Source organism: Cherax quadricarinatus, chromosome 43, assembly GCF_038502225.1.
Source record: "Cherax quadricarinatus isolate ZL_2023a chromosome 43, ASM3850222v1, whole genome shotgun sequence".
In the NCBI taxonomy this organism is placed as follows: Eukaryota; Metazoa; Arthropoda; class Malacostraca; order Decapoda; family Parastacidae; genus Cherax; species Cherax quadricarinatus.
In genome coordinates, this window is record NC_091334.1 from 8,645,098 (window position 1) to 8,668,061 (window position 22,964).

At 39.6% G+C, this 22,964-nt stretch overlaps 2 protein-coding genes across 5 annotated transcripts in view; one reads left to right on the plus strand and one right to left on the minus strand.

The window, feature by feature from the left end:
• The window catches only part of LOC128694116 (sodium/glucose cotransporter 1-like), a 44,363-nt gene extending 38,969 nt beyond the window's left edge, over nucleotides 1-5,394 (plus strand). The window contains exon 13 of the mRNA XM_070093564.1: nucleotides 4,739-5,394. Within this exon, the coding sequence (XP_069949665.1) occupies nucleotides 4,739-4,805 (67 nt within the window). The 3' untranslated portion in view covers nucleotides 4,806-5,394. The remainder of the gene's footprint in view (nucleotides 1-4,738) is intronic.
• A 791-nt stretch (nucleotides 5,395-6,185) lies between these two features.
• Nucleotides 6,186-22,964, minus strand: part of LOC128694115 (CWF19-like protein 2) — a 71,463-nt gene continuing 54,684 nt past the window's right edge. For all 4 annotated transcript variants that reach the window (XM_070093563.1, XM_070093562.1, XM_070093560.1 and 1 more), the window contains 5 exons: nucleotides 21,596-21,691; nucleotides 11,124-11,240; nucleotides 10,848-11,003; nucleotides 8,959-9,141; nucleotides 6,186-6,448 (listed from right to left, as the gene is read on the minus strand). In XM_070093563.1, coding sequence (XP_069949664.1) covers nucleotides 6,311-6,448; nucleotides 8,959-9,141; nucleotides 10,848-11,003; nucleotides 11,124-11,240; nucleotides 21,596-21,691 — 690 coding nt within the window. In that variant the 3' untranslated portion in view covers nucleotides 6,186-6,310. The remainder of the gene's footprint in view (nucleotides 6,449-8,958; nucleotides 9,142-10,847; nucleotides 11,004-11,123; nucleotides 11,241-21,595; nucleotides 21,692-22,964) is intronic.

Below are 22,964 nucleotides of genomic sequence, written 5' to 3' on the forward strand. Positions count from 1 at the left end.
TTGTGAGACAGAGACAGACGACTGTGGAGTTATTTTGTGAGACAGACGATTGTGGACAGTTATTTTGCGAGACAGAAACAGATGGCTGTGGAGTTATTTTGTGAGACAGAAACAGACGACTGTGGACAGTTATTTTGTGAGACAGAAACAGACGACTGTGGACAGTTATTTTGTGAGACAGAAACAGACGACTGTGGAGTTATTTTATGAGACAAACAGTCGATTGTGGACAGTTATTTTGTGAGACAGGGGTCCAATGACTCTCAAGCTGGTCCTAGTGGCATTAAAATACAGAGAAGGGAAGCAACCCCAGAGAGAGCTTTGATACCGGAAGTCCTCATGGAGGGGAATTCTCTTTCCAAACAATAACCCCAACTCCCTCTCTCCTCCTCCCTATCTTCCAGATGCCATCACCAATCTTCAATAAAGGTAAGTAAAAATGTTATTTTATATTACTATACATAATTAAAGACTGTAGCATTTGTTGTGTGTATGTAAAACTGTAATTAATCTCTATAAAATGTATTATTTTTGGGTTTCTGGAACGGATTAATTGTATTTTCATTATTTCTTACGGGAAATATTGCATCGAATTTCAGACTTTTCGAATTTAGAACTAGCTCCTGGAACGGATTAAGTTCGATTTTTGAGGTTCCACTGTACACTCATTACTTACCTTAAAATATTTGTAGTCTTAATCTAGGGTGAGATGAGTAGTATTTATTGTAAGAAATCAAGTGTAGCATGTATGGTAGCCAGCCAGGCTACAATAACAGGCCACTCCACCCACACATTATATTCTATGATATTTAAGTTTCCCAGAGCGATAAAATGCATATACAGTGGACCCCTGGATAATGTAATTAATCTGTTCCAGAGAGTGACTTATCCCGAATCTGACTTGTTCCGAATTAATTTTCCCCATAAGAAATAATGGAAATCCAGTTAATCCGTTCCAAACACCCAAAATAATTTTTTTACATGAAAATATTTTTTTTACATGAAATATACATTTCCCTACACAGAAAACAATGAGATATGCTGAGTAAAACATTACTAAAATGACACTTACCTTTATTGAAGACTTATTGATGAGTGATGAGAAGGGAGGAGGTTAGAGGATGGAGGTGTACTATTGTTTGGAAGGGGACTCCCCTTCCATAAAGACTTCAGGTACCAAGTCCTTTTCTGGGGTTACTTCCCTTCTTTATTTTTTAATGCCACTAGGACCAGCTTGAGTCACTGGACTCCCGTCGCACAAAATATCTGTCTAGAGAGCTCCGTTTCTGGTGTCTCTTTAAGATTTCCCTATAATAGGACACAACATTGTCATTGTTGATGTTGCCAGCACAGCCTGCAACAGCTCTGTCAGGGTGATGTTCATCCATAAATGTTTGCACATAAGAAAGCAGGAACACTGCAGCAGGCCTGTTAGCCCATACTAGGCAGGTCCTTCACAAACCATCCCACTAACAGAATCGTATTTGCCCAACCCAATTTTCAATGCTTCCCAAGCAATAAGCTTTGATATTCTATTCACTCATGAGCAAGTCCCACTCGAATCAAATCATGTGTGTGGGGAAGTACCCTGTCTGGTGTGTGGGGAAATACCCTGGCTGGTGTACATAAAAAAGCAGGAACACTGCAGCAGACCTGTTGACCCATACTAGGCAGGTCCTTCACAAACCATCCCACTAACAGAATCGTATTTGCCCAACCCAATTTTCAGTGCTTCCCAAGCAATAAGCTTTGATAATTCTATTCACACCTATTCAAAGTGGGAGTTGTCACAGTTGCTCTTTGCTGATGATACTGTGCTTTTGGGAGATTCTGAAGAGAAGTTGCAGAGGTTGGTGGATGAATTTGGTAGGGTATGTAAAAGAAGAAAATTAAAAGTGAATATAGGAAAGAGTAAGGTGATGAGGATAAAAAGATTAGGTGATGATAGATTGGATATCAGACTGGAGGGAGAGAGAGTATGGAGGAGGCGAATGTATTCAGATATTTAGGAGTGGACATGTCAGCAGATGGGTCTATGAAGGATGAGGTGAATCATAAAATTGATGAGGGGAAAAGGGTGAATAGTGCACTTAGGAGTCTGTGGAGACAAAGAACTTTGTCTGTGGAAGCAAAGAGAGGAATGTATGAGAGTATGTATAGTTATACCAACACTCCTATATGGGTGTGAAGCATGGGTGATGAATGTTGCAACGAGGAGAAGGCTAGAGGCAGTGGAGATGTCATGTCTGAGGGCAATGTGTGTGGTGTGAATATAATGCAGAGAATTCGTAGTTTGGAAATTAGGAGAAGGTGCTTGATTACCAAAACTATTATCCAGAGGGCTGAGAAGGGGTTGTTGAGGCAGTTCAGACATGTAGAGAGAATGGAACAAAACAGAATGACTTTGAGAGTGTATAAATCTGTAGTGGAGGGAAAGTGGGGTAGGGATCGGCCTAGGAAAGGTTGAGTGAGTGTATTCGATAGGAGTGAATGGATACAAATAATTTTTAATACTACTTGACGTGCTGTTCGAGTGTGAGCAAAGTAACATTTATGAAGGGATTCAGGGAAACCGGCAGGCCAGACTTGAGCCCTGGAGATGGGAAGTACAGTGTCTGCACTCTGAAGGAGGGGCATTAATGTTGCAGTTTTATAACTGTAGTATAAAGCACCCCTCTAGCAAGACAGTGATGGAGTGAATGATGATGAAAGTTTTTGTTTTTCGGGCCACCCTGTTTTGGTGGGAATCAGCTGATGTGTTAATAAAAATAAAAATTCTGTTCACTCATGCACAAGTCCCAATCAAATCAAAGCGTGTGTGTGGGGAAGTACCCTGGCTGGTGTGTGTGGGGAAGTACTCTGGCTGGTGTACATAAGAAAACAGGAACACTGCAGCAGACCTGTTGGCCCATACTACCACCCTCTATTACCATCACAACCACTACCATCCTCTACCACCACCACTTTCATATCTTTCTACAAACTTTTTCTTGAATTCTATAGCTTTTCTGACATTATTTACCAAAGGGCTGGCACTAGAAGCTTTTTTGGGGCTCATGGTGGCTTATTTAGCAGTTACAAGCACTAAAAAGAATGGAATAATACGAAATGTATCGTATGAATGAGTGGGATCGTCCTCGCTGGCTGGTAAACAATGGCACACTGGCTGTACATGGAGTGTCGGGTGGCTCAGGCCACGAGGACACGTTTGGGATGAATGACTTATACCGAGTTCAGTGACATTTACCGAGTCAATATTTTGACCCAAAAACGTTACTTATTCCGATGACGTCTTAATCCGGGGGTCCACTGTACAGTTCACTCATTACTTACCTTAAAATATTTGTAGTCTTAATGTAGGGTCAGAGGTGAGTAAATGAGATAAAATGAATGAGAGAGAGAGAGAGAATGAGTACACGAGAGAGGACAGGTACGGAGTTTTGTAAACAAATCAGGCGTACGCGAGTTTTGTAAACAAACCAGGCGAACACGTCTGGTTTGTGTACAAGTTGTCTCTACTTTGATACGGTAGAATAAATAAAGAGGAACACTCCCTTTGTCATGTAACACCATTTTTAGAAGAAATGATGCTCTGAGTGAAGGCATACGAAAGGAATAATTTTCTACAGATACCTTCAGTAACACATTTTCTTTGACGTTGGACTAGAAAAAACGTTGTTCTTGCTGTCACTCATACAAATCGTCTGGCTACCACATCTCATATTTATGTTAATTTATTCTACTATGGGGTGTATTTATCATCTTTATATGTTATGTATCGCGTTTATTATATAATCTGGAAAAAATATCATAGATTAATGAAAATGTGTATATTAACGTAATATACGACATTTATGAGACTCTGTGATTATTATTAAGTATTATTACTAATATGGCATCTCGAGACATAAAACACTTCCTGATTTTAATGTGTACAGGTCTCTCTTAACATTCGCGAGGATTAGGGGATCAAGAGCCTTGCGAATGTTTGGTGCCCCAATGTATTGTGGGGAAATATAATACAATACTGCTTCCTTAACTTGTTGAACCATGAACAATCATAAAATACATGAAAACGTTGTAAATTGTACTAAATACATACATGTATGTTATTAAATACCACTGCCTCCACCACTGCGAGTCCCTACTACCCTCCCTCCGACCCCCGCAACTGGCAGCCAGCCCTCCCACCACTCAGTGTGGTGAGTGTTTTGTTTGTTCATTATTTGCTATTAAACTACAGTATAAATAATGTAAACCCATTCATGACTGCATATTGGAATGGCTATTCAGACAGGTATTGGACGGTGACATCATATGCATTTATAAGTGGAAAAAAAGGGGTGTTCCACTTTATGGTGGTAGCCCGGAACCTAACCTGCCGTATAAGTGGGGCCCTACTGTAATATTAACCTGACTAGAATAATATATTATAAAACTATAAATTCCTGCGAGTTTGGGATATTTGCTGTTTAGAGGGACATCTAAACTGTCATATCTGTGCACCTCTGGCAAGACAGTGATGGTAAAGGTATTTATTGGGTCACCCTGCCTCAGTGGGAAACGGCCAGTATGTTAAAAAAAAAAAAAAATCCTGAAACTCAATATGAAGCTAAATTTGAAACGAATTTGTTGTGCAAACTTAAATTATTTTATTATTTGAAGTTTCTATAAATTTCTGTAAATCTGTAGGCATGACTGATTAGTCTTTTATTAATGACATGTTTATCTTTTACAGTATTGTGGATGGTATGGCCATCTTTGTAATGGCAACTGCTTTCTTCTTGTTTGGTTATTACTCCTAGATCAAGTTGAATCAGTCTCTGGTGACTATTGGCTTCTAGTGAGGATTCTTCATCTAGATCCAGGCAGTCTCTTGATAGTTGCTGACTTCTTGTGAGGACTCTATGTCTAAGTCAAGTTGAATGATCTGTGACAGTTGCTGGCTTCTTTAATTAGCAACATTACATCAGTAATAAGTTTATCTGTATGTGTTGAATGACAGGTCATGGCAACACATCAAGGATTGATTACAAAATAATTTTTGTAAGTCTGCAGCACTATGGTACTTATTTATGTGTTACTTATCATTTAGTAAAGTGTTTACACGAAGATGCTACACATCCTACAATGTTATACGTATGTATTATTATTACGTATAATCGTAAGGCAGTGCTAAACCCACAGGGATCATACTGCACCTGGGAATGGAAGGAAATCAGGTTCAATCAAAGGCTGGGATGGATAGGTCCAATTTCTTAGATTAAGAGACCCCTCACTGGCATCAAGGCACCTCCCTTGAGGGAGGTGTCACATCTAGATACTACACATCCTGTAGAAGTGTTACATATGGACACATCCTATAATTAAGTTCAATATACCAAACATACCTCATAGTGTATTATTATTATAATAAAAAAGAAGTGCTAAACCTACAAGGGTCATACAGTGCAGGTGGTGTATTATTGTATTTACATACTTAACACCAGCATGGAAGTCAGGGAACCTTGTTGTCACAAGAAAGTGGGCATTAACAGACACATTGAGTCATGGAATAGATGTCACTTTGAGAAAACTTTAACTAGAATATTTTACTGGATTTACTGTAACACAGGAGGGGGGGGGGGGGGAGTGTGTTAATTGTGGCAAAGGGCTCTTGATTTGATAAAATTGAAGCTACCATCCCTTTCCTTGGGTTAACTTCATTAGCTACTACTACCATTCCCCAGGCACTGAATGAAGTGTGAGCAATTATAATTATTATAATCGTGGGGTGCTAAACCCATAGGATTATACAGCACGTGGCGGGGGGAATGGAAGGTATTCAGGCTCAATTCAGGTACCAGAGCACAGATCCAATTCCCTAGATAACGAGCCCCTCACCAGGATCAAGGAACCTCCCTCGAGGGGAAAGTGTGAGCAAGGTAACATTATATGAAGGAATTCGGGGAAACTGGTTAGCTGGACTTGAGTTCTGGAGGTGGAAGTACAGTGCCTGCACTCTGAAGGAGGGGTGGAGATGTTTGGAGGGACATCTAAACTGTACTATCAGCATGCCTCTAGCAATACAGTGATGGTGAAAATGTTTCTTCTTGTAGGAGACAGCTGGTGTGTTAAAAAAAATAATTAACTAAGGTTTAAGTACTGTATCTAAATGACATTTCATTTTTCATAAAAACTTAAGGAAGCATTAACTCCTTTATTTTGTTAAAAGATGACATAGTACAAAGGTATAATCCATTAACCCATACAAACTGTCTTTTCCCCTTTTACTTACGTAAGATTTCTATTACATTCTAGACAATCCCATTTAATTATCTTGTGTAGGATCAAACTCTTTATACCAGCGACTAAATTCCATGACTTTCCTTCGCTGTGCATCAAAATTTTCCCTTCGTGGTTTACGCCATAAGTGACTGTCCAAGTCCAACATCCCACCAACAATTTCCTGAAAAAATTATAGTATTTTCAAAATAAGAGAGATGTGCTTAGGCATTTTTAACATCCAACAGAAAATATAGTACATATAACTGAAACATTGTTCAAAATAATAAAAACAATCTTCACAACATATCTGATCACTAAATACAGAAAGTACTAAGCTTATATACAAGTTGTGTTTTTAGTTTTACAACTTACAGATGAGGTATAGTCCTGCTATAGGGGGAATATTATTATGATAATCAAAACTAAGAGCTAAACCCACAAGGGTCATACAGGGCTGCTATATGAAGAATAGGAGGGCATATGAATCTGGGGTAGAGAAGAGAGGTAGAGGTCATCCTAGAATAGGTTGGAGGGATAAAAGAGGTTTTGAGTGCTAGGGGCTTGGATATCCAACAGGCTTGTGTGAGCACGTTAGATAGTTAAGGCAAATAGTTTTTATGAACTGACGTGCTGCTGGAGTGTGAACAAGGCACAATAACATGGAGGAATTCAGAGAAACCTATTAGCTGGACTTAGTCATGGAGGTGAGAGTAGAGTGCTTGCACTCTGAAGGAGAGAGTTGGGATGTTGCTTCTTGAAGGGTCATCTGAACTGTAATGTCAGTGCCCTTCTGGCAAGACAGTGGTTGAATGAGCAAGAGAATGTTGTTTCCTTTGTTAGGACACCCTATCTTGGTGGGGGACAGTTGGAGAATTAAAAATGATCCAATGGAAACAGTGGCCAATCTAGCACCTCTGTACTCTGCACTCGGTGTGCACACTATGAGAAAAATCGGGGACCACCAGTTCAACTGAGCACCAGCTAGAGAAAATAGTATGGCAAACACCAGTGATTCACTGATGTCATGTCATATTAGCACTCACATTTTTAAGAGGAAAGTAAAAATAGGTTAGAAAAATGCATGAGTGGGTGTGAGTTGGACCTGACTAGCTTGTGCTACTGGGTCAGATGTCATGCTTCTCCTTTCAGTGGATGTGACCTGACTAGGTGGGTCATTGGTCTAAGCCAGGGGGGTGACATGGACCTGCTTTGCATGGGCCAGTAGGCCTGCTGCAGTGTTCCTCCTTTCTTATGTTCTTATGTATTCAGCTGACTAGCTGGCTGATTATTATACATAATGTAAATTACCTAGGATAACCCAAAAATTCCAGGCCAAGTGCTATACATTGTTTGTAGATCTACGACATTAATAAATATGATGCAAATAACAGCAGTGTCACTTGCTCAGCAATCGGAGCGGCCCATACACCACAAACCAACAGGTTTACTAGCTGCTCCCTGAGACAGAGACAAGCAGATGGAAAGACAGACACACAGGTAGACATAAGCAGAGCTAGGTAGACACAGATAGACATGTTTGTGTGCAAGAGTAAAAACATATAAAGGCAAGGTTCCCCCATCCAGCAGTGCACATTCATCATATGTCACTTGTTATTTGACACTTGTCATAACACCATGATTCAAGGAGTTCATATTATACTCCAGGCACACACACAAGACAAAGACAGATAAGCAGAGCAAGGCAGACAGACGGATAGATGTACAGAATGACAGACATACAAAGACATGTTTGTGTGCAAGAGTAAAAACATATAAAGGCAAGGTTTTCCCCTCCAGCAGGGCACATTCATCAAATGTCATTTATATGACCATTGTCATAACACCAGTCTTCAAGGAGTATCATACTCCAGCATGTCTAACACATTGCTGGGACCTATAAATACTTTGTATATATTTCTAGACAAGAGTAAATGACCAGGGCAGGTGAAAATGTTTACCTGTCAGTGTGAGTGTTGCAATTTGAGTACTATTTCAGTACATAATATTAGTGCCAGAATAAAGATTGGCTATGAAATCACAAGAACTATTAAAAATTATAATTATCAGAACATAAAAATTATATTAACAAAAAAAAAGGTAAATCAGCAACATTTCTGCAAGCGGCAGGACTGGATATTGCCATCAGGTGAGCATCCAGAGCCAACTTCAGTCTTATATCTTGGTAAGTACTGGTCCTAAAAAATATTTTTTTTTTTTTGGTCTTGCACCACACAGAAAATAGCCCTTTTTAATTTAAAAACAAAAAAAAAAATGATTTTTTTATTTTTCAAAATATTTGGAGTGCCATGGAGGTGAACATAGATCTACGTTTGGATAGTTTAACCCTTAAACTGTCCAAACGTAGAGCTACGTTTGCGCGAGTAGTGCTCCAACCTTGATTTTCTCCATAAGAATGTAAAAAATATAGATCTATGTTCAGAACGCTACGCATGCAAATGTAGATCTATGTTTGGACAGTTTAAAGGTTAAGGGCTAGTAATAAGCTGAATCCCTAATTTCTGCCTAAAAATTTGGTTTTAAAACTTTGATCTATACTAAAAGTGCTGTATAGCCCTTGTGGCTTAGCGCTTCTTTTTGATTATAATAATAATATACTAAAAGTGTAGGACATACAGTTTACATTGTAAATGACTAATGTATTTTGGCATAATCACAAAATAACATTATTACCTGAGCAAAGTTGTTAGGAAATTCTTGCTCATCTTCAATTACATGAGCAAAGCCAGCATCCATTGCAAAATCAACAAAAAAGTAAGGAAGTCCCTTTGGTACTGCTTTGCGTACATCACGGTTTTTTAAATCCACAAGCTTCTTATTTTGTGCCCATTCAGCTTCACACTCCATGATGGCTTTCTGGAAATTTAATATAAAATAAGTTTTTTTTTTTTTCAACAAGTCTGCCGTCTCCCACCGAGGAAGGGTGACTTGGACTTCCAGCAGGCAGGCATGCATGAGCGTGTTCAATAGGAGTGAATGGAGACTAATGGTATTTGGGACCTGACGATCTGTTGGAGTGTGAGCAGGGTAATATTTAGTGAAGGGATTCAGGGAAACCGGTTATTTTTATATAGCTGGACTTGTATCCTGGAAATGGGAAGTACAATGCCTGCACTCTAAAGGAGGGGTTCGGGATATTAGCGGTTTGGAGAGATATGTTGTGTATCTTTATACGTATATGCTTCTAAACTGTCGTGTTCTGAGCACCTCTGCAAAAACAGTGATTATGTGTGAGTGAGGTGAAAGTGTTGAATGATGATAAAATAAGTATAGCTATGAATTCAATGGGTTTGCACAACTAACTGAATTCCGAAGTAAAATGATAACTTACAGTATGGCAACTTATAGTTTTAATTAATAAGTGCATAAATAATTTTTTTTTTTTTTTTCAACAAGTCGGCCGTCTCCCACCGAGGCAGGGTGACCCAAAAAAGAAAGAAAATCCCCAAAAAGAAAATACTTTCATCATCATTCAACACTTTCACCACACTCACACATTATCACTGCTTTTGCAGAGGTGCTCAGAATACAACAGTTTATAAGCATATACGTATAAAGATACACAACATATCCCTCCAAACTGTAGTAATTTAGTGGTATCAAAGCAAGTGTTAATGATGAGTGAGAATAGCAGGAGCAGTAGCAATACTGTCTATTTAAACCCATGATCCTAAAGTAGTATACATATTTAACTTTAGAAAGCATGACACTTAACATAAATGAAATAAAGGAAAAGATTCAATTGTGGTCTTGGTTACTCAATAAATTTATGAGTAGGTTTCTTGAATATCCATCTAAAACACCTTTCTATAACTGTATGACATCTCCGAATATCTTTTATTATGATGAATCCTGAAAATACAGTACGATGCAAAAAAATATTTAAAGCAGACTAGTATTATATATACGTATTATTATATTCATGGAGGAGTCATACAGCACCTGGGAAATAAAAGAATATTCAGATTTGATCCAAAGGGAGTGTAGTTCCAATTCCTAGGATCAAGAGCCTTTCACCAGCATGAAGGAGCATCCCTTGAAGGGAATGCTACAGAAACCCAAATAAGAAAGATAAATGACAAGGGAAAAATGTATGTATGCACAATTACAAAATTCAAAATTATTGCAATAAGATTTTATCCTCATACCATGTTACTTATTTATACAAAAATTTGAAAGCAGAGAGTAATTTAGTAATATAAATTAAAACACTTCCCTCTTATCATGCTGAATTTTATGCAGAGTCAAATATTTCTAGAGCAATACAAAATGACTGCCTCCGTACTTTCTTTTTACGAATTTTTAGCATCAATATAAAGTAGATTTTAGCACTGTATACTGCTTTAGCATTAATATTCAAAGAATATATGTATACAAGATTTTAGCACTGTATACTGCTCTAGCATCGATATTCAAAGCACTATACTGCTTCAATGTCAATATTCAAAGTACTATACATATAAAAGATTTTAGCACTGTATACTGCTTTGTCTATATACAGTAGTAAGTACCTGGAGTTTCCCTAAACTATTAATAATATGAAAGAAGAATAGAATTCTTACCTTAAAGTAAATGGGAGCCATGTCTCCTATTTCTCTTGGAAGAGAAACACAGTTGAGAGCCATGTGTGGATAGTATTTTAGTCTTTTAACAGTCTCGAAGAATATACAGTCCTCACCCCGTGAATTAAACATTTTGACTATAGACTTGCGAAAAATCTGTCAAGATAAAATATTTTAATAAAGTGCCATATTCTAAGTATTGTCATACACATGTATTGAAAAAAATATTACAATTTTAAATATGTTCATTACATTGTAAGGATTATAAAAACTCACCTGGATTTCACTCCAGAGATCTTCATCAGCTTGAACAGAACAAGCAACATGGTGAATTGGTACAATCAGACAATGCCCAGGAGTCAGGGACTCATGAGGAGGTAGACATACATATGACTGTAAGAAGATAAGTAGAATACTACTGTAGTAGATAAATCGTCAATTAAATTGCACACACACACACACACACGCACGCACACACACAAATAATCTAAATAAGCTCCACAGAGTTACTAATTATCACATCCCAAGGAAATGTCCCATTTTCCTTTACCATTTCAATTTAACTTCTTTTCATCAACATTAATTTAATCACTTCATGTGCACCCATGTCCTTCAAATCTACATGCAATCCTTTGACAACACATCCCTCTTAATTATTTGTTAGGCATTCTACCTTTTTAATTATAGACCTATTTAAAAAATTGTCATTTATAAACACTGATAAAACAATACCCTTTTACTGTACAATGACACACAATCTCTTCTTTCCCAGTTTAAAAATATCTAGGAGTTGAGTGTGAGCAGGGTAATATTTTGTGAAGGGATTCAGGGAAACCGGTTAGCCAGACTCGAGTCCTGGAAATAGGAAGTACAATGCCTGCACTTGAAAGGAGGGGTTTGGGATATTGGCAGTTTGGAGGGACTTCTAAACTGTCGTATCTGAGCGCCTCTGCAAAGACAGTGATTATGTATGAGTGATGGTGAAAGTGTTGAATGATGAAAGTTTTTTCTTTCGTTTTGGGTCACCCTGCCTCGGTGGGAAATGGCTGACATGCTGACAAAAAAAACAAAAAAAGGGAGAAGAAAGAAGATACATATTTTTTTTTTTTCAACAAGTCGGCCGTCTCCCACTGAGGCAGGGTGACCCAAAATAGAAAGAAAATCCCCAAAAAGAAAATACTTTCATCATCATTCAACACTTTCACCACACTCACAAATTATCACTGTTTTTGCAAAGGTGCTCAGAATACAACAGTTTAGAAGCATATACGTATAAAGATACACAACATATCCCTCCAAACTGCCAATATCCCAAACCCCTCCTTTAAAGTGCAGGCATTGTACTTTCCATTTCCAGGACTCAAGTCCGACTATATGAAAATAACCGGTTTCCCTGAATCCCTTCACTAAATATTACCCTGCTCACACTCCAACAGATTATCAGGTCCCAAGTACCATTCGTCTCCATTCACTCCTATCTAACATGCTCACGCACGCTTGCTGGAAGTCCAAGCCCCTCGCCCACAAAACCTCCCTTACCCCCTCTCTCCAACCCTTTCGAGGACGACCCCTACCCCTCCTTCCTTCCCCTATAGATTTATATGCTTTCCATGTCATTTTACTTTGATCCATTCTCTCTAAATGACCAAACCACCTCAACAACCCCTCTTCTGCCCTCTGACTAATGCTTTTATTAACTCCACACCTTTTCCTAATTTCCACACTCCGAATTTTCTGCATAATATTTACACCACACATTGCCCTTAGACAGGACATCTCCACTGCCTCCAACCGTCTCCTCGCTGTTGCATTTACCACCCAAGTAAAGTGTATGGTAGAGTTATTATTGAAAGAATTAAGAGTAAGACGGAGAATAGGATAGCAGATGAACAAGGAGGCTTTAGGAAAGGTAGGGGATGTGTGGACCAGGTGTTTACAGTGAAACATATAATTATTATTTATTATTTTATTATCACACTGGCCGATTCCCACTAAGGCAGGGTGGCCCGAAAAAGAAAAACTTTCACCATCATTCACTCCATCATTGTCTTGCCAGAAGGGTGCTTTACACTACAGTTTTTAAACTGCAGTGAAAGTGATTTGGTGGGTTTTAGTGCTGGAAAATTTAAACCCACGTGTGGTGGCCCAATTGGAAACACGGTCGACTGCATGTTGGAGAGAAACTGTAATGAGGTGACAGTCAGCGCCTGCACAGGCAATAGCGAAGTCATCAACATAGAGTGATGACCAAATATTTGATGGAAGACTAGAGGCCAAATCATTAATAGCAAGGAGAAAAAGTGTTGTGCTCAGAACACATCCCTGGGGGACACCTTCAGCTTGGATAAAGTCCGGGGAGAGCACATTATTAACCCGAACATGGAAATGCCTGTCAGTTAAAAAGTTCTTAAGGAAGGATGGTAGATTGCCTCGAAGGCCTAAGGAGTGGGCTTGGGCTAAAATATTATACCTCCAAGTTGTGTCATATGCCTTCTCAAGGTCAAAAAATATGGCAATAACTGAGTGGTTATTCGCAAAGGCATTACGAACATACGTATCCAAGCGTAGTAAGGGGTCTATGGTAGAACGTCCCTTACGAAAGCCATATTGACGAGTGGAGAGACTGTTGTGTGTCTCTAAATACCACACTAAACGTCTATTTACTAGGCGTTCCATTACTTTGCAAACTGCACTGGTAAGAGCAATGGGACAATAGTGGGGGGTTTCATGTCCCGTAGTGCCTGGTTTGCGGAAAGGGAGAACAATGGCGGATTTCCACAGCTGTGGAAGAACTCCTTGTGACCAAATAAGATTGTAAAGGCGTAATAGGACTGCAAGGGCTGACTGATGTAAATGTTGTAGCATACGAATATGAATGTCGTCGGGCCCAGCTGCCGATGATCGACAAGCTGAGAGTGTTGCCTCCAGTTCTTGAAGTGTAAAAGGCACATTATACTGTTCTTCTCTGAGAGAAGAAAAGTCCAAGGGTGCTAACTCTCTGGCAGACTTTGAGGAAAGAAATGAGGGGCATAGATGGAGTCCCTGAGAAATACGGACCAGATGATTGCCAATTTCATTGGCAACATCTAGTGGGTTTGCTATATCAACACCGGCAACCCACAGAACAGGAGCCGGGTCAGGAGAATATTTACCGCTCAGTTTTCGTACTTTTTTCCAGACTGCACTCATAGAGGAAGCAGAGGTGATGGTGGAGACATAATCTCGCCAGCAAGTGCGTTTAGCATCACGGATGACATGGCGAGCGATCGCACGCTTCTGTTTAAAATCAAGGAGTCGCTCTGTGGTTCTATTGTACCGGTACCTGCCCCATGCAGCGCGTTTCAAACGTACTGCACGAGCACAAGCAGGAGACCACCAAGGCACGCATTTCTGAGAATGCCTGCCCGAAGTTTGGGGTATAGAATGAGAAGCTGCGGTGAAAACGGAGGACGAGAAGAGGTGTAAAAGCTCATCTATGGAGGACGAAGAAGGAACCTCTTTAAAAACAGTTAGGTGTGAGTAAAGGTTCCAATTTGCCCGATTAAATTGCCAGCGTGGGGTGCGAAGAGGTGGCGAATATGAAGGGGAAGTAAGAATGATTGGGAAATGATCACTGTCATGTAAGTCCGGGAGAACAGACCAAGTGAAGTCTAATGCGGAGGAGGAAGAGCAGACTGAGAGATCGATGCAAGAGAGAGTATGAGTCCGAGGATCAAAATGAGTGTGAGTACCTGTATTTAAAACATGGAGGGGGTGGGTGGCAAGAAAAGCCTCTAACTGAATTCCACGGGAATCACAGTGAGACCCCCCCCAGAGGAAATGGTGGGCATTAAAATCACCAAGTAACAGAATCGGTGGCGGTAATGACGAAACAAGGAAGGCAAAATCCGGAATAGATAATGCCCGAGAAGGAGAGAGATATAAAGAACAGAGCGTATACCACCTATGTAAGTGGATACGGGCTGCTGTGTAATGCAGCGAAGTATGAACAAATAGCTGATGGTACGGAATATCAGTGCGTAGAAGAAGGGCACTTTCATTAAAGGTCCCATCAGGAAAAGGATCTGAAGAATACAATAAATTATAGCCTGAGATGTGAGAAATAACAGCAGAGTGTAATTTTGGTTCCTGTAAGCAAACACCAACAGGGGCAAACTGGGAGAGTAACATCTGAAGCTCACCCCGATTACCCCTGAGGCCGCGTATATTCCACTGTAAATAGGCCATGATTGTCAATGATAAAGATACTTGAAATCCGCAGGTAAGGGTTCCTACAGACTAGAGGGGTTAGAAAAGTCCACATGCGGAGGCAGTGGAAAACGTTCAAGCAGCGAAGGAACGGTGCGCTGTGAAGAAAGGAGTTGCGCAGATGGAGCAGAGGAGAGAGAAAGAGCGGAAGGTGGATCAGTGTCCATTGATGGTTTGGTCTCTGCAATATATTCAGAGATTGCTTCAAGTGTTTCGGAATTCAGAGATGTCGTATGGGAGACAATATTGGGAATGGTAGGGGGAGGATGAGTAAAGATTGGAACTGTATTGGACTGTACCAAGGTAGGGGGGGGCAAAAGGGTGGAGGGAACTGGAGAAGCGTGGCAGGGGACAGAAGAGGCAGGAACCTGGGAGGTGGCAGAAGAGGAAGAAACTTGGGAGGGAACAGGGGAGGAAGGTACAGTACGAGGAGGAGGGTGAACCTCTACACTTGTAACTGAGCCAGTGGGAGGGGAAGAACCAGGGACAGAGACAGGGAGGGTAAAAGGAGGAGGTGGAAGATGGGTAGGAGGTGTTAACGGACCTTTTTTTGACTTTTGAGAAGTAGAGGGACGATTGGGAGGAGGTGTCGTACGAGGTCTCGTCGATACTGAGGCTTGTGAGAGAGAACTCGAAGAAGCGAGATTAGACTGAGGCGTTGAAGTAGGGACGTCTGAGCCGAGGACAGCAAAAGGATTAGATACAGGAGTGATTATGGGAGAGGTAACCAGAGGTGGGTGTAGAAGATGGGATACCAGAAGTGGGGGGACGTTTTGAAACACGGGAATAAGAAACACGTGGGAGTCTCCCTTGGAGGCGGAGATGAGAAACTGCCATGGCATAAGGGAGACCGTCTGTCTCTTTGAGGTAACGGATTTCCCGCTCGTTTAAATAGACTTGACAATGGCGAGAGTACGAAGGGTGAGCCTCATGACAGTTAAGGCAAGAGGGAGATCGATTGCAAGACGTATTAGAATGGTCATCGGCACCACAGACTGGGCATTCGGCGATAGATCTGCAATATTTCGCTGGATGGCCAAATCGCCAGCAATTTCTACACTGTTGTCGTGTAGGGATCACCTTTCGAACTTGTAACCGATGTCCTGCTATATAAACTGAGGATGGGAGTTCTCGGCTGTCAAAAGTTAAACGAGCCACATTGCTAGGGTATCGTCTCCGCCCATGGGCAGGAAGAACGTAAGTGTCTACCTTGAGGATTGGGAGATCTTGGAGTTCCAGCTGTTCAAGAATGTCAGTGCCACATGTCTGGAAATTTTGTTGAACTATGGTATGGGGCAGAATGACGGTACCACTACAAGAATTGAAGGAATGATGTTTTTCAAGAGTGACAGGAACAGTATCGATATGGGAAAGACGAGAGAGCTCATGAGCCTGGGTAGCATTCTGTACGGTAATGATGCGCGTACCGCTCTTAAGAGCATGAAAAGAAATATCTTTACCAACATGGCGTAGGAGTGCCTTGCCAATACTATGGTCAGAAAGATAGGCAGTAGAGGAAGTTGGTCGTAAAGTGAAGAATTTAGTCCATTGTTCAGTCTGAAACTGAGCGTGGAAAGGTAGTGAAGGACGTGTCGATCGTTTCTGAGAAGAACGAGAAGGTGGAGAAGTATCATCAGCAGGTAATTGTCGTTGGCGTTTAGGCGTGGGACCAAAGTTGGTCCGACGTGGAACGGGTCGGCGATTTGAAAATTGCTGCACCGTAGAGGGAGAGGCCGGAAGCATAGTCAGAGGAGAGCGAAGGTCCGATAAATCGAAGGAGTCAGTCGAGGCCTCAGTACCTGAAGCGGGTGAGGAAACAGCACCGGCAATAGGTACAGAGGCATGAGGAATGTCTGAAGAGTGGTCCAAAGACGAGGTGGGGTCAGAACGGGGTGCGGTATCAAGAAGGGGCCCGGGGGTACCAGGTTCATGGACTAGGGCTGCCATGGTTAGGTTACTTCTTTCTTTTTGTTTTTAAGAAAAAAAAGAAAGAAGAAAAGAAAATAAAAATAAAAAAAAGAATAAAAAAAGGGGGGACCGGGGAGGGATAGTTCCTAGGAGGAATGAAAGGGCCAGAAATCTCCCTCCGCGCCCAAGAGGACCTCAGCACCGCAAGTAGCGCAGATGCAGCATGGAACCCGTGCCATACCCTACCCATCATGCTAGTAAACTAACAATCCGGGATAGCAACCTCACATCTGCCGAGCTACCTCGGTGGACAAAAGAGAGGGCGGCCAGATATCCGCCACAAAGCATACCTCCTTCGGCCACCACCCCCGGAATCCGAAAGGTGGCTTCCAGAGATACACTCGTCACTCGAAAGACACCCAAAGCTACTCCGGGATACCGGAGAGGGATCGGGACATCCCCAGGCGATCCAGATTCCACGGCAAACTACGCCACCGCTAAGAACCTCAACGGAATGGGATGGACCCCGGTATCCTTTCCCCTACCTAGGAACTAGCGCACCTGTGGGAGAAATCCCAAAGAACAAAAAGAGGAAGGGCAAAAGGGAGGGGTGGGGAGGAGGAGGAGGAAAGGAAAAAGGGGAGGATGGGATAAGGGAGGGGAGATTGGGGGGTAATTAGGTTCGGTCTGAGGAAGAAGACCGATAGGTCTAATTCCTCAGACCAAGAGCCTCTTCACCACGCCAAGGAGCCCCCCTTGAAGAGGAGAAGTAGCAAGACATACCTGAAATCTTGCATGTTTATGAGACAGAAAAAAGGACACCAGCAATCCTACCATCATGTAAAACAATTACAGGCTTTCGTTTTACACTCACTTGGCAGGACGGTAGTACCTCCCTGGGCGGTTGCTGTCTACCAACCTACTACCTAAAGGAGGGGTTTGGGATATTGGCAGTTTGGAGGGATATGTTGTGTATCTCTATACGTATATGCTTCTAAACTGTTGTATTCTGAGCACCTCTGCAAAAGCAGTGATAATGTGTGAGTGTGGTGAAAGTGTTGAATGATGATGAAAGTATTTTCTTTTTGGGGATTTTCTTTCTTTTTTTTGGGTCATCCTGCCTCGGTGGGAAACGACCGACTTGTTGAAAAAATATATATATATATATATATATATATATATGTATATATGTATATATATATATCTATATATATATATATATGTATATATATATATATGTATATATATATATATGTATATATATATATATGTATATATATATATATGTATATATATATATATGTATATATATATATATGTATATATATATATATGTATATATATATATATGTGTATATATATATATGTATATATATATATATGTATATATATATATATGTATATATATATATATGTATATATATATATATGTATATATATATATATGTATATATATATATATGTATATATATATATATGTATATATATATATATGTATATATATATATACATATATATATATACATATATATATATATACATATATATATATATACATATATATATATATACATATATATATATATACATATATATATATATACATATATATATATATACATATATATATATATACATATATATATATATTGAAATAAGAAAAAGTTTTGGAGTGAGATTAACAAGTTAAGAAAGCCTAGAGAACAAATGGATTTGTCAGTTAAAAATAGGAGAGGAGAGTTATTAAATGGAGAGGTAGAGGTATTGGGAAGATGGAAGGAATATTTTGAGGAATTGTTAAATGTTGATGAAGATAGGGAAGCTGTGATTTCGTGTATAGGGCAAGGAGGAATAACATCTTGTAGGAGTGAGGAAGAGCCAGTTGTGAGTGTGGGGGAAGTTCGTGAGGCAGTAGGTAAAATGAAAGGGGGTAAGGCAGCCGGGATTGATGGGATAAAGATAGAAATGTTAAAAGCAGGTGGGGATATAGTTTTGGAGTGGTTGGTGCAATTATTTAATAAATGTATGGAAGAGGGTAAGGTACCTAGGGATTGGCAGAGAGCATGCATAGTTCCTTTGTATAAAGGCAAAGGGGATAAAAGAGAGTGCAAAAATTATAGGGGGATAAGTCTGTTGAGTGTACCTGGTAAAGTGTATGGTAGAGTTATAATTGAAAGAATTAAGAGTAAGACGGAGAATAGGATAGCAGATGAACAAGGAGGCTTTAGGAAAGGTAGGGGGTGTGTGGACCAGGTGTTTACAGTGAAACATATAAGTGAACAGTATTTAGATAAGGCTAAAGAGGTCTTTGTGGCATTTATGGATTTGGAAAAGGCGTATGACAGGGTGGATAGGGGGGCAATGTGGCAGATGTTGCAAGTGTATGGTGTAGGAGGTAGGTTACTGAAAGCAGTGAAGAGTTTTTACGAGGATAGTGAGGCTCAAGTTAGAGTATGTAGGAAAGAGGGAAATTTTTTCCCAGTAAAAGTAGGCCTTAGACAAGGATGTGTGATGTCACCGTGGTTGTTTAATATATTTATAGATGGGGTTGTAAGAGAAGTAAATGCGAGGGTCTTGGCAAGAGGCGTGGAGTTAAAAGATAAAGAATCACACACAAAGTGGGAGTTGTCACAGCTGCTCTTTGCCGATGACACTGTGCTCTTGGGAGATTCTGAAGAGAAGTTGCAGAGATTGGTGGATGAATTTGGTAGGGTGTGCAAAAGAAGAAAATTAAAGGTGAATACAGGAAAGAGTAAGGTTATGAGGATAACAAAAAGATTAGGTGATGAAAGATTGAATATCAGATTGGAGGGAGAGAGTATGGAGGAGGTGAACGTATTCAGATATTTGGGAGTGGACGTGTCAGCGGATGGGTCTATGAAAGATGAGGTGAATCATAGAATTGATGAGGGAAAAAGAGTGAGTGGTGCACTTAGGAGTCTGTGGAGACAAAGAACTTTGTCCTTGGAGGCAAAGAGGGGAATGTATGAGAGTATAGTTTTACCAACGCTCTTATATGGGTGTGAAGCGTGGGTGATGAATGTTGCAGCGAGGAGAAGGCTGGAGGCAGTGGAGATGTCATGTCTGAGGGCAATGTGTGGTGTGAATATAATGCAGAGAATTCGTAGTTTGGAAGTTAGGAGGAGGTGCGGGATTACCAAAACTGTTGTCCAGAGGGCTGAGGAAGGGTTGTTGAGGTGGTTCGGACATGTAGAGAGAATGGAGCGAAACAGAATGACTTCAAGAGTGTATCAGTCTGTAGTGGAAGGAAGGCGGGGTAGGGGTCGGCCTAGGAAGGGTTGGAGGGAGGGGGTAAAGGAGGTTTTGTGTGCGAGGGGCTTGGACTTCCAGCAGGCGTGCGTGAGCGTGTTTGATAGGAGTGAATGGAGACAAATGGTTTTTAATACTTGACGTGCTGTTGGAGTGTGAGCAAAGTAACATTTATGAAGGGATTCAGGGAAACCGGCAGGCCGGACTTGAGTCCTGGAGATGGGAAGTACAGTGCCTGCACTCTGAAGGAGGGGTGTTAATGTTGCAGTTTAAAAACTGTAGTGTAAAGCACCCTTCTGGCAAGACAGTGATGGAGTGAATGATGGTGAAAGTTTTTCTTTTTCGGGCCACCCTGCCTTGGTGGGAATCGGCCGGTGTGATAATAAAAAAAATAAAATATATATATGTATATATATATATATGTATATATATATATATGTATATATATATATATGTATATATATATATATATGTATATATATATATATATGTATATATATATATATGTATATATATATATATGTATATATATATATATGTATATATATATATATGTATATATATATATATGTATATATATATATATGTATATATATATATATGTATATATATATATATGTATATATATATATATGTATATATATATATATGTATATATATATATATGTATATATATATATATGTATATATATATATATGTATATATATATATATGTATATATAAAGTGCAAAAGAAAATACTTATGTATAGTAGAAGAATAGAGGTGCATTACATCAATCACTCTTACAATTCATTAAGAAAATATTATGGGCCAGATATTTTAAGTTAAATAACAAGGATTAAAATTCTGCTAAAAGTAAAAGAGAGTATATATAAAGTGTAGGAATGGGACAACATTAATGTTTTTACTGATACTGATACCAATACTGCACTCAGTTTTAGACTGATCTATACCATCAAAATCTATTGATGCCCACTGATACCAATACAATAGCTGGCACAGCCCTATATACAGGACAGACAGAAGTAAAGAAGAATATTCACTAAACATGTCTCAGGAAACATCTACAGCATGTCATATGTAGTAAAATACTAAAGTGTCTTAACTGACCACATCAGCTGTTTCCAACAAGGTAGTGTGACCCAAATATAGGTGAACACATTCACTGTAGCTCATTCAACAGCTGTCTTGTCATTAGTGTACATTAATTTGGTAATAATTCCAAGGTTTGGACAAATATTCATAACTGTAAAACACAAAGTAAGCAACAAATGATTTTTATGCAAAAGCCAAAAATTACTACAGTATCTATATACATACCTTAGTCCCTAATGCAACAATTAAATGCTTTGGCATCTCTTTATTGTCGAAGCACCACTGGCATGACTCCAGCGAACGCTCAGAACGTTTGTGTTCCTGAGGAAAATGTAAAATTTATAGATTTTTTGTGAAAGACCCTTTAGGTAGCAAAGTGTACCATTAACCCCTTTCTGTGTCATGAGCCCTGAAATTTAAAAAATATATATGTAATTTTTTCTTCTGAAATGGCAAAAGAATCTTTTTGTGAAGGTAATGACACCAAAAAATACAAAATTTGATGAAAACCTTCTAAAATTAGCAAGGTGCAAAGATAATAGTCTGGCACAATTGATGCATCAGCAACTACATCCAATTTGTTCTATTTTAAGCCAATTCCACTGCTCTATTTGACCAAATTCCTATCTATTTCACTAGTATGCCTTCCAACTGAGTAAGCTGTATGTTTTCTGTGTCTTATGCCTTTTATTATACAGATAATGAATATTAGAAACTGCATGACTAAACTTTTAATCAATTCATGCCAGACTTTTACTAAATAACCCAAGCTATGTTTTGAAAAGCTAGATGAAAAGTTTTACCATGTTATTCTACATAGAATTAGTTGACTAGGTTCAAGGCAAATTGAATGCATGAAAAATCATTAAACCCACAAGAATATTTTAATGTGTAAACTAGAGAATACAGTAAATTCTGTACATATATACAGGTCTCCCTCAACATTCGCGTTTTCAACTTTCGCGGGCTTCACACATTCGCGAATTCCCAAACGCCAAATCATATTTAAGTTTACCGCCACGAGTCCTTACTACCCTCCCTCCGACCCCTGCAACTGGCAGCCAGCCCTCCCACCACTGTGGGGTGAGTGTTTTGTTTGTTTATTATTTGCTATTAAACTACAGTATAAATAATGTAAACCCATCCATGACTGCATATTAGAATGGCTATTCAGACAGGTATTGGAAGGTGACATCATGTGTTTACTCTTGAACACAGCAAAGAATCAAACATTTCTGCTACTGCTAATAATAATAATAATAATAATAAAAATATTAATATAATAATAATAATAATACGATAGAATTGAAGAAGGAAATTGTACAAAAATACGAGGGTTGAAGCAGTGGTGGAGGAGGTAGTTGACACATTGTCAGTGTGGCTTTGTTTATGCTGGAGTGAGTATTAGTCTTCATGCTCTTCCAAACATTTCACAATAATTCATTGTATTTGGTGCTTGTAGACTGAGTGTGACTGGAGTGGTTGAGGCAGTGGTAGAGGCAGTGGTAGAGGCAGTGATAGAGGCAGTGATAGAGGCAGTTATAGAGGCAGTGGGTGAGGCAGTGGTAGAGGCAGTGGTAGAGGCAGTGGTAGA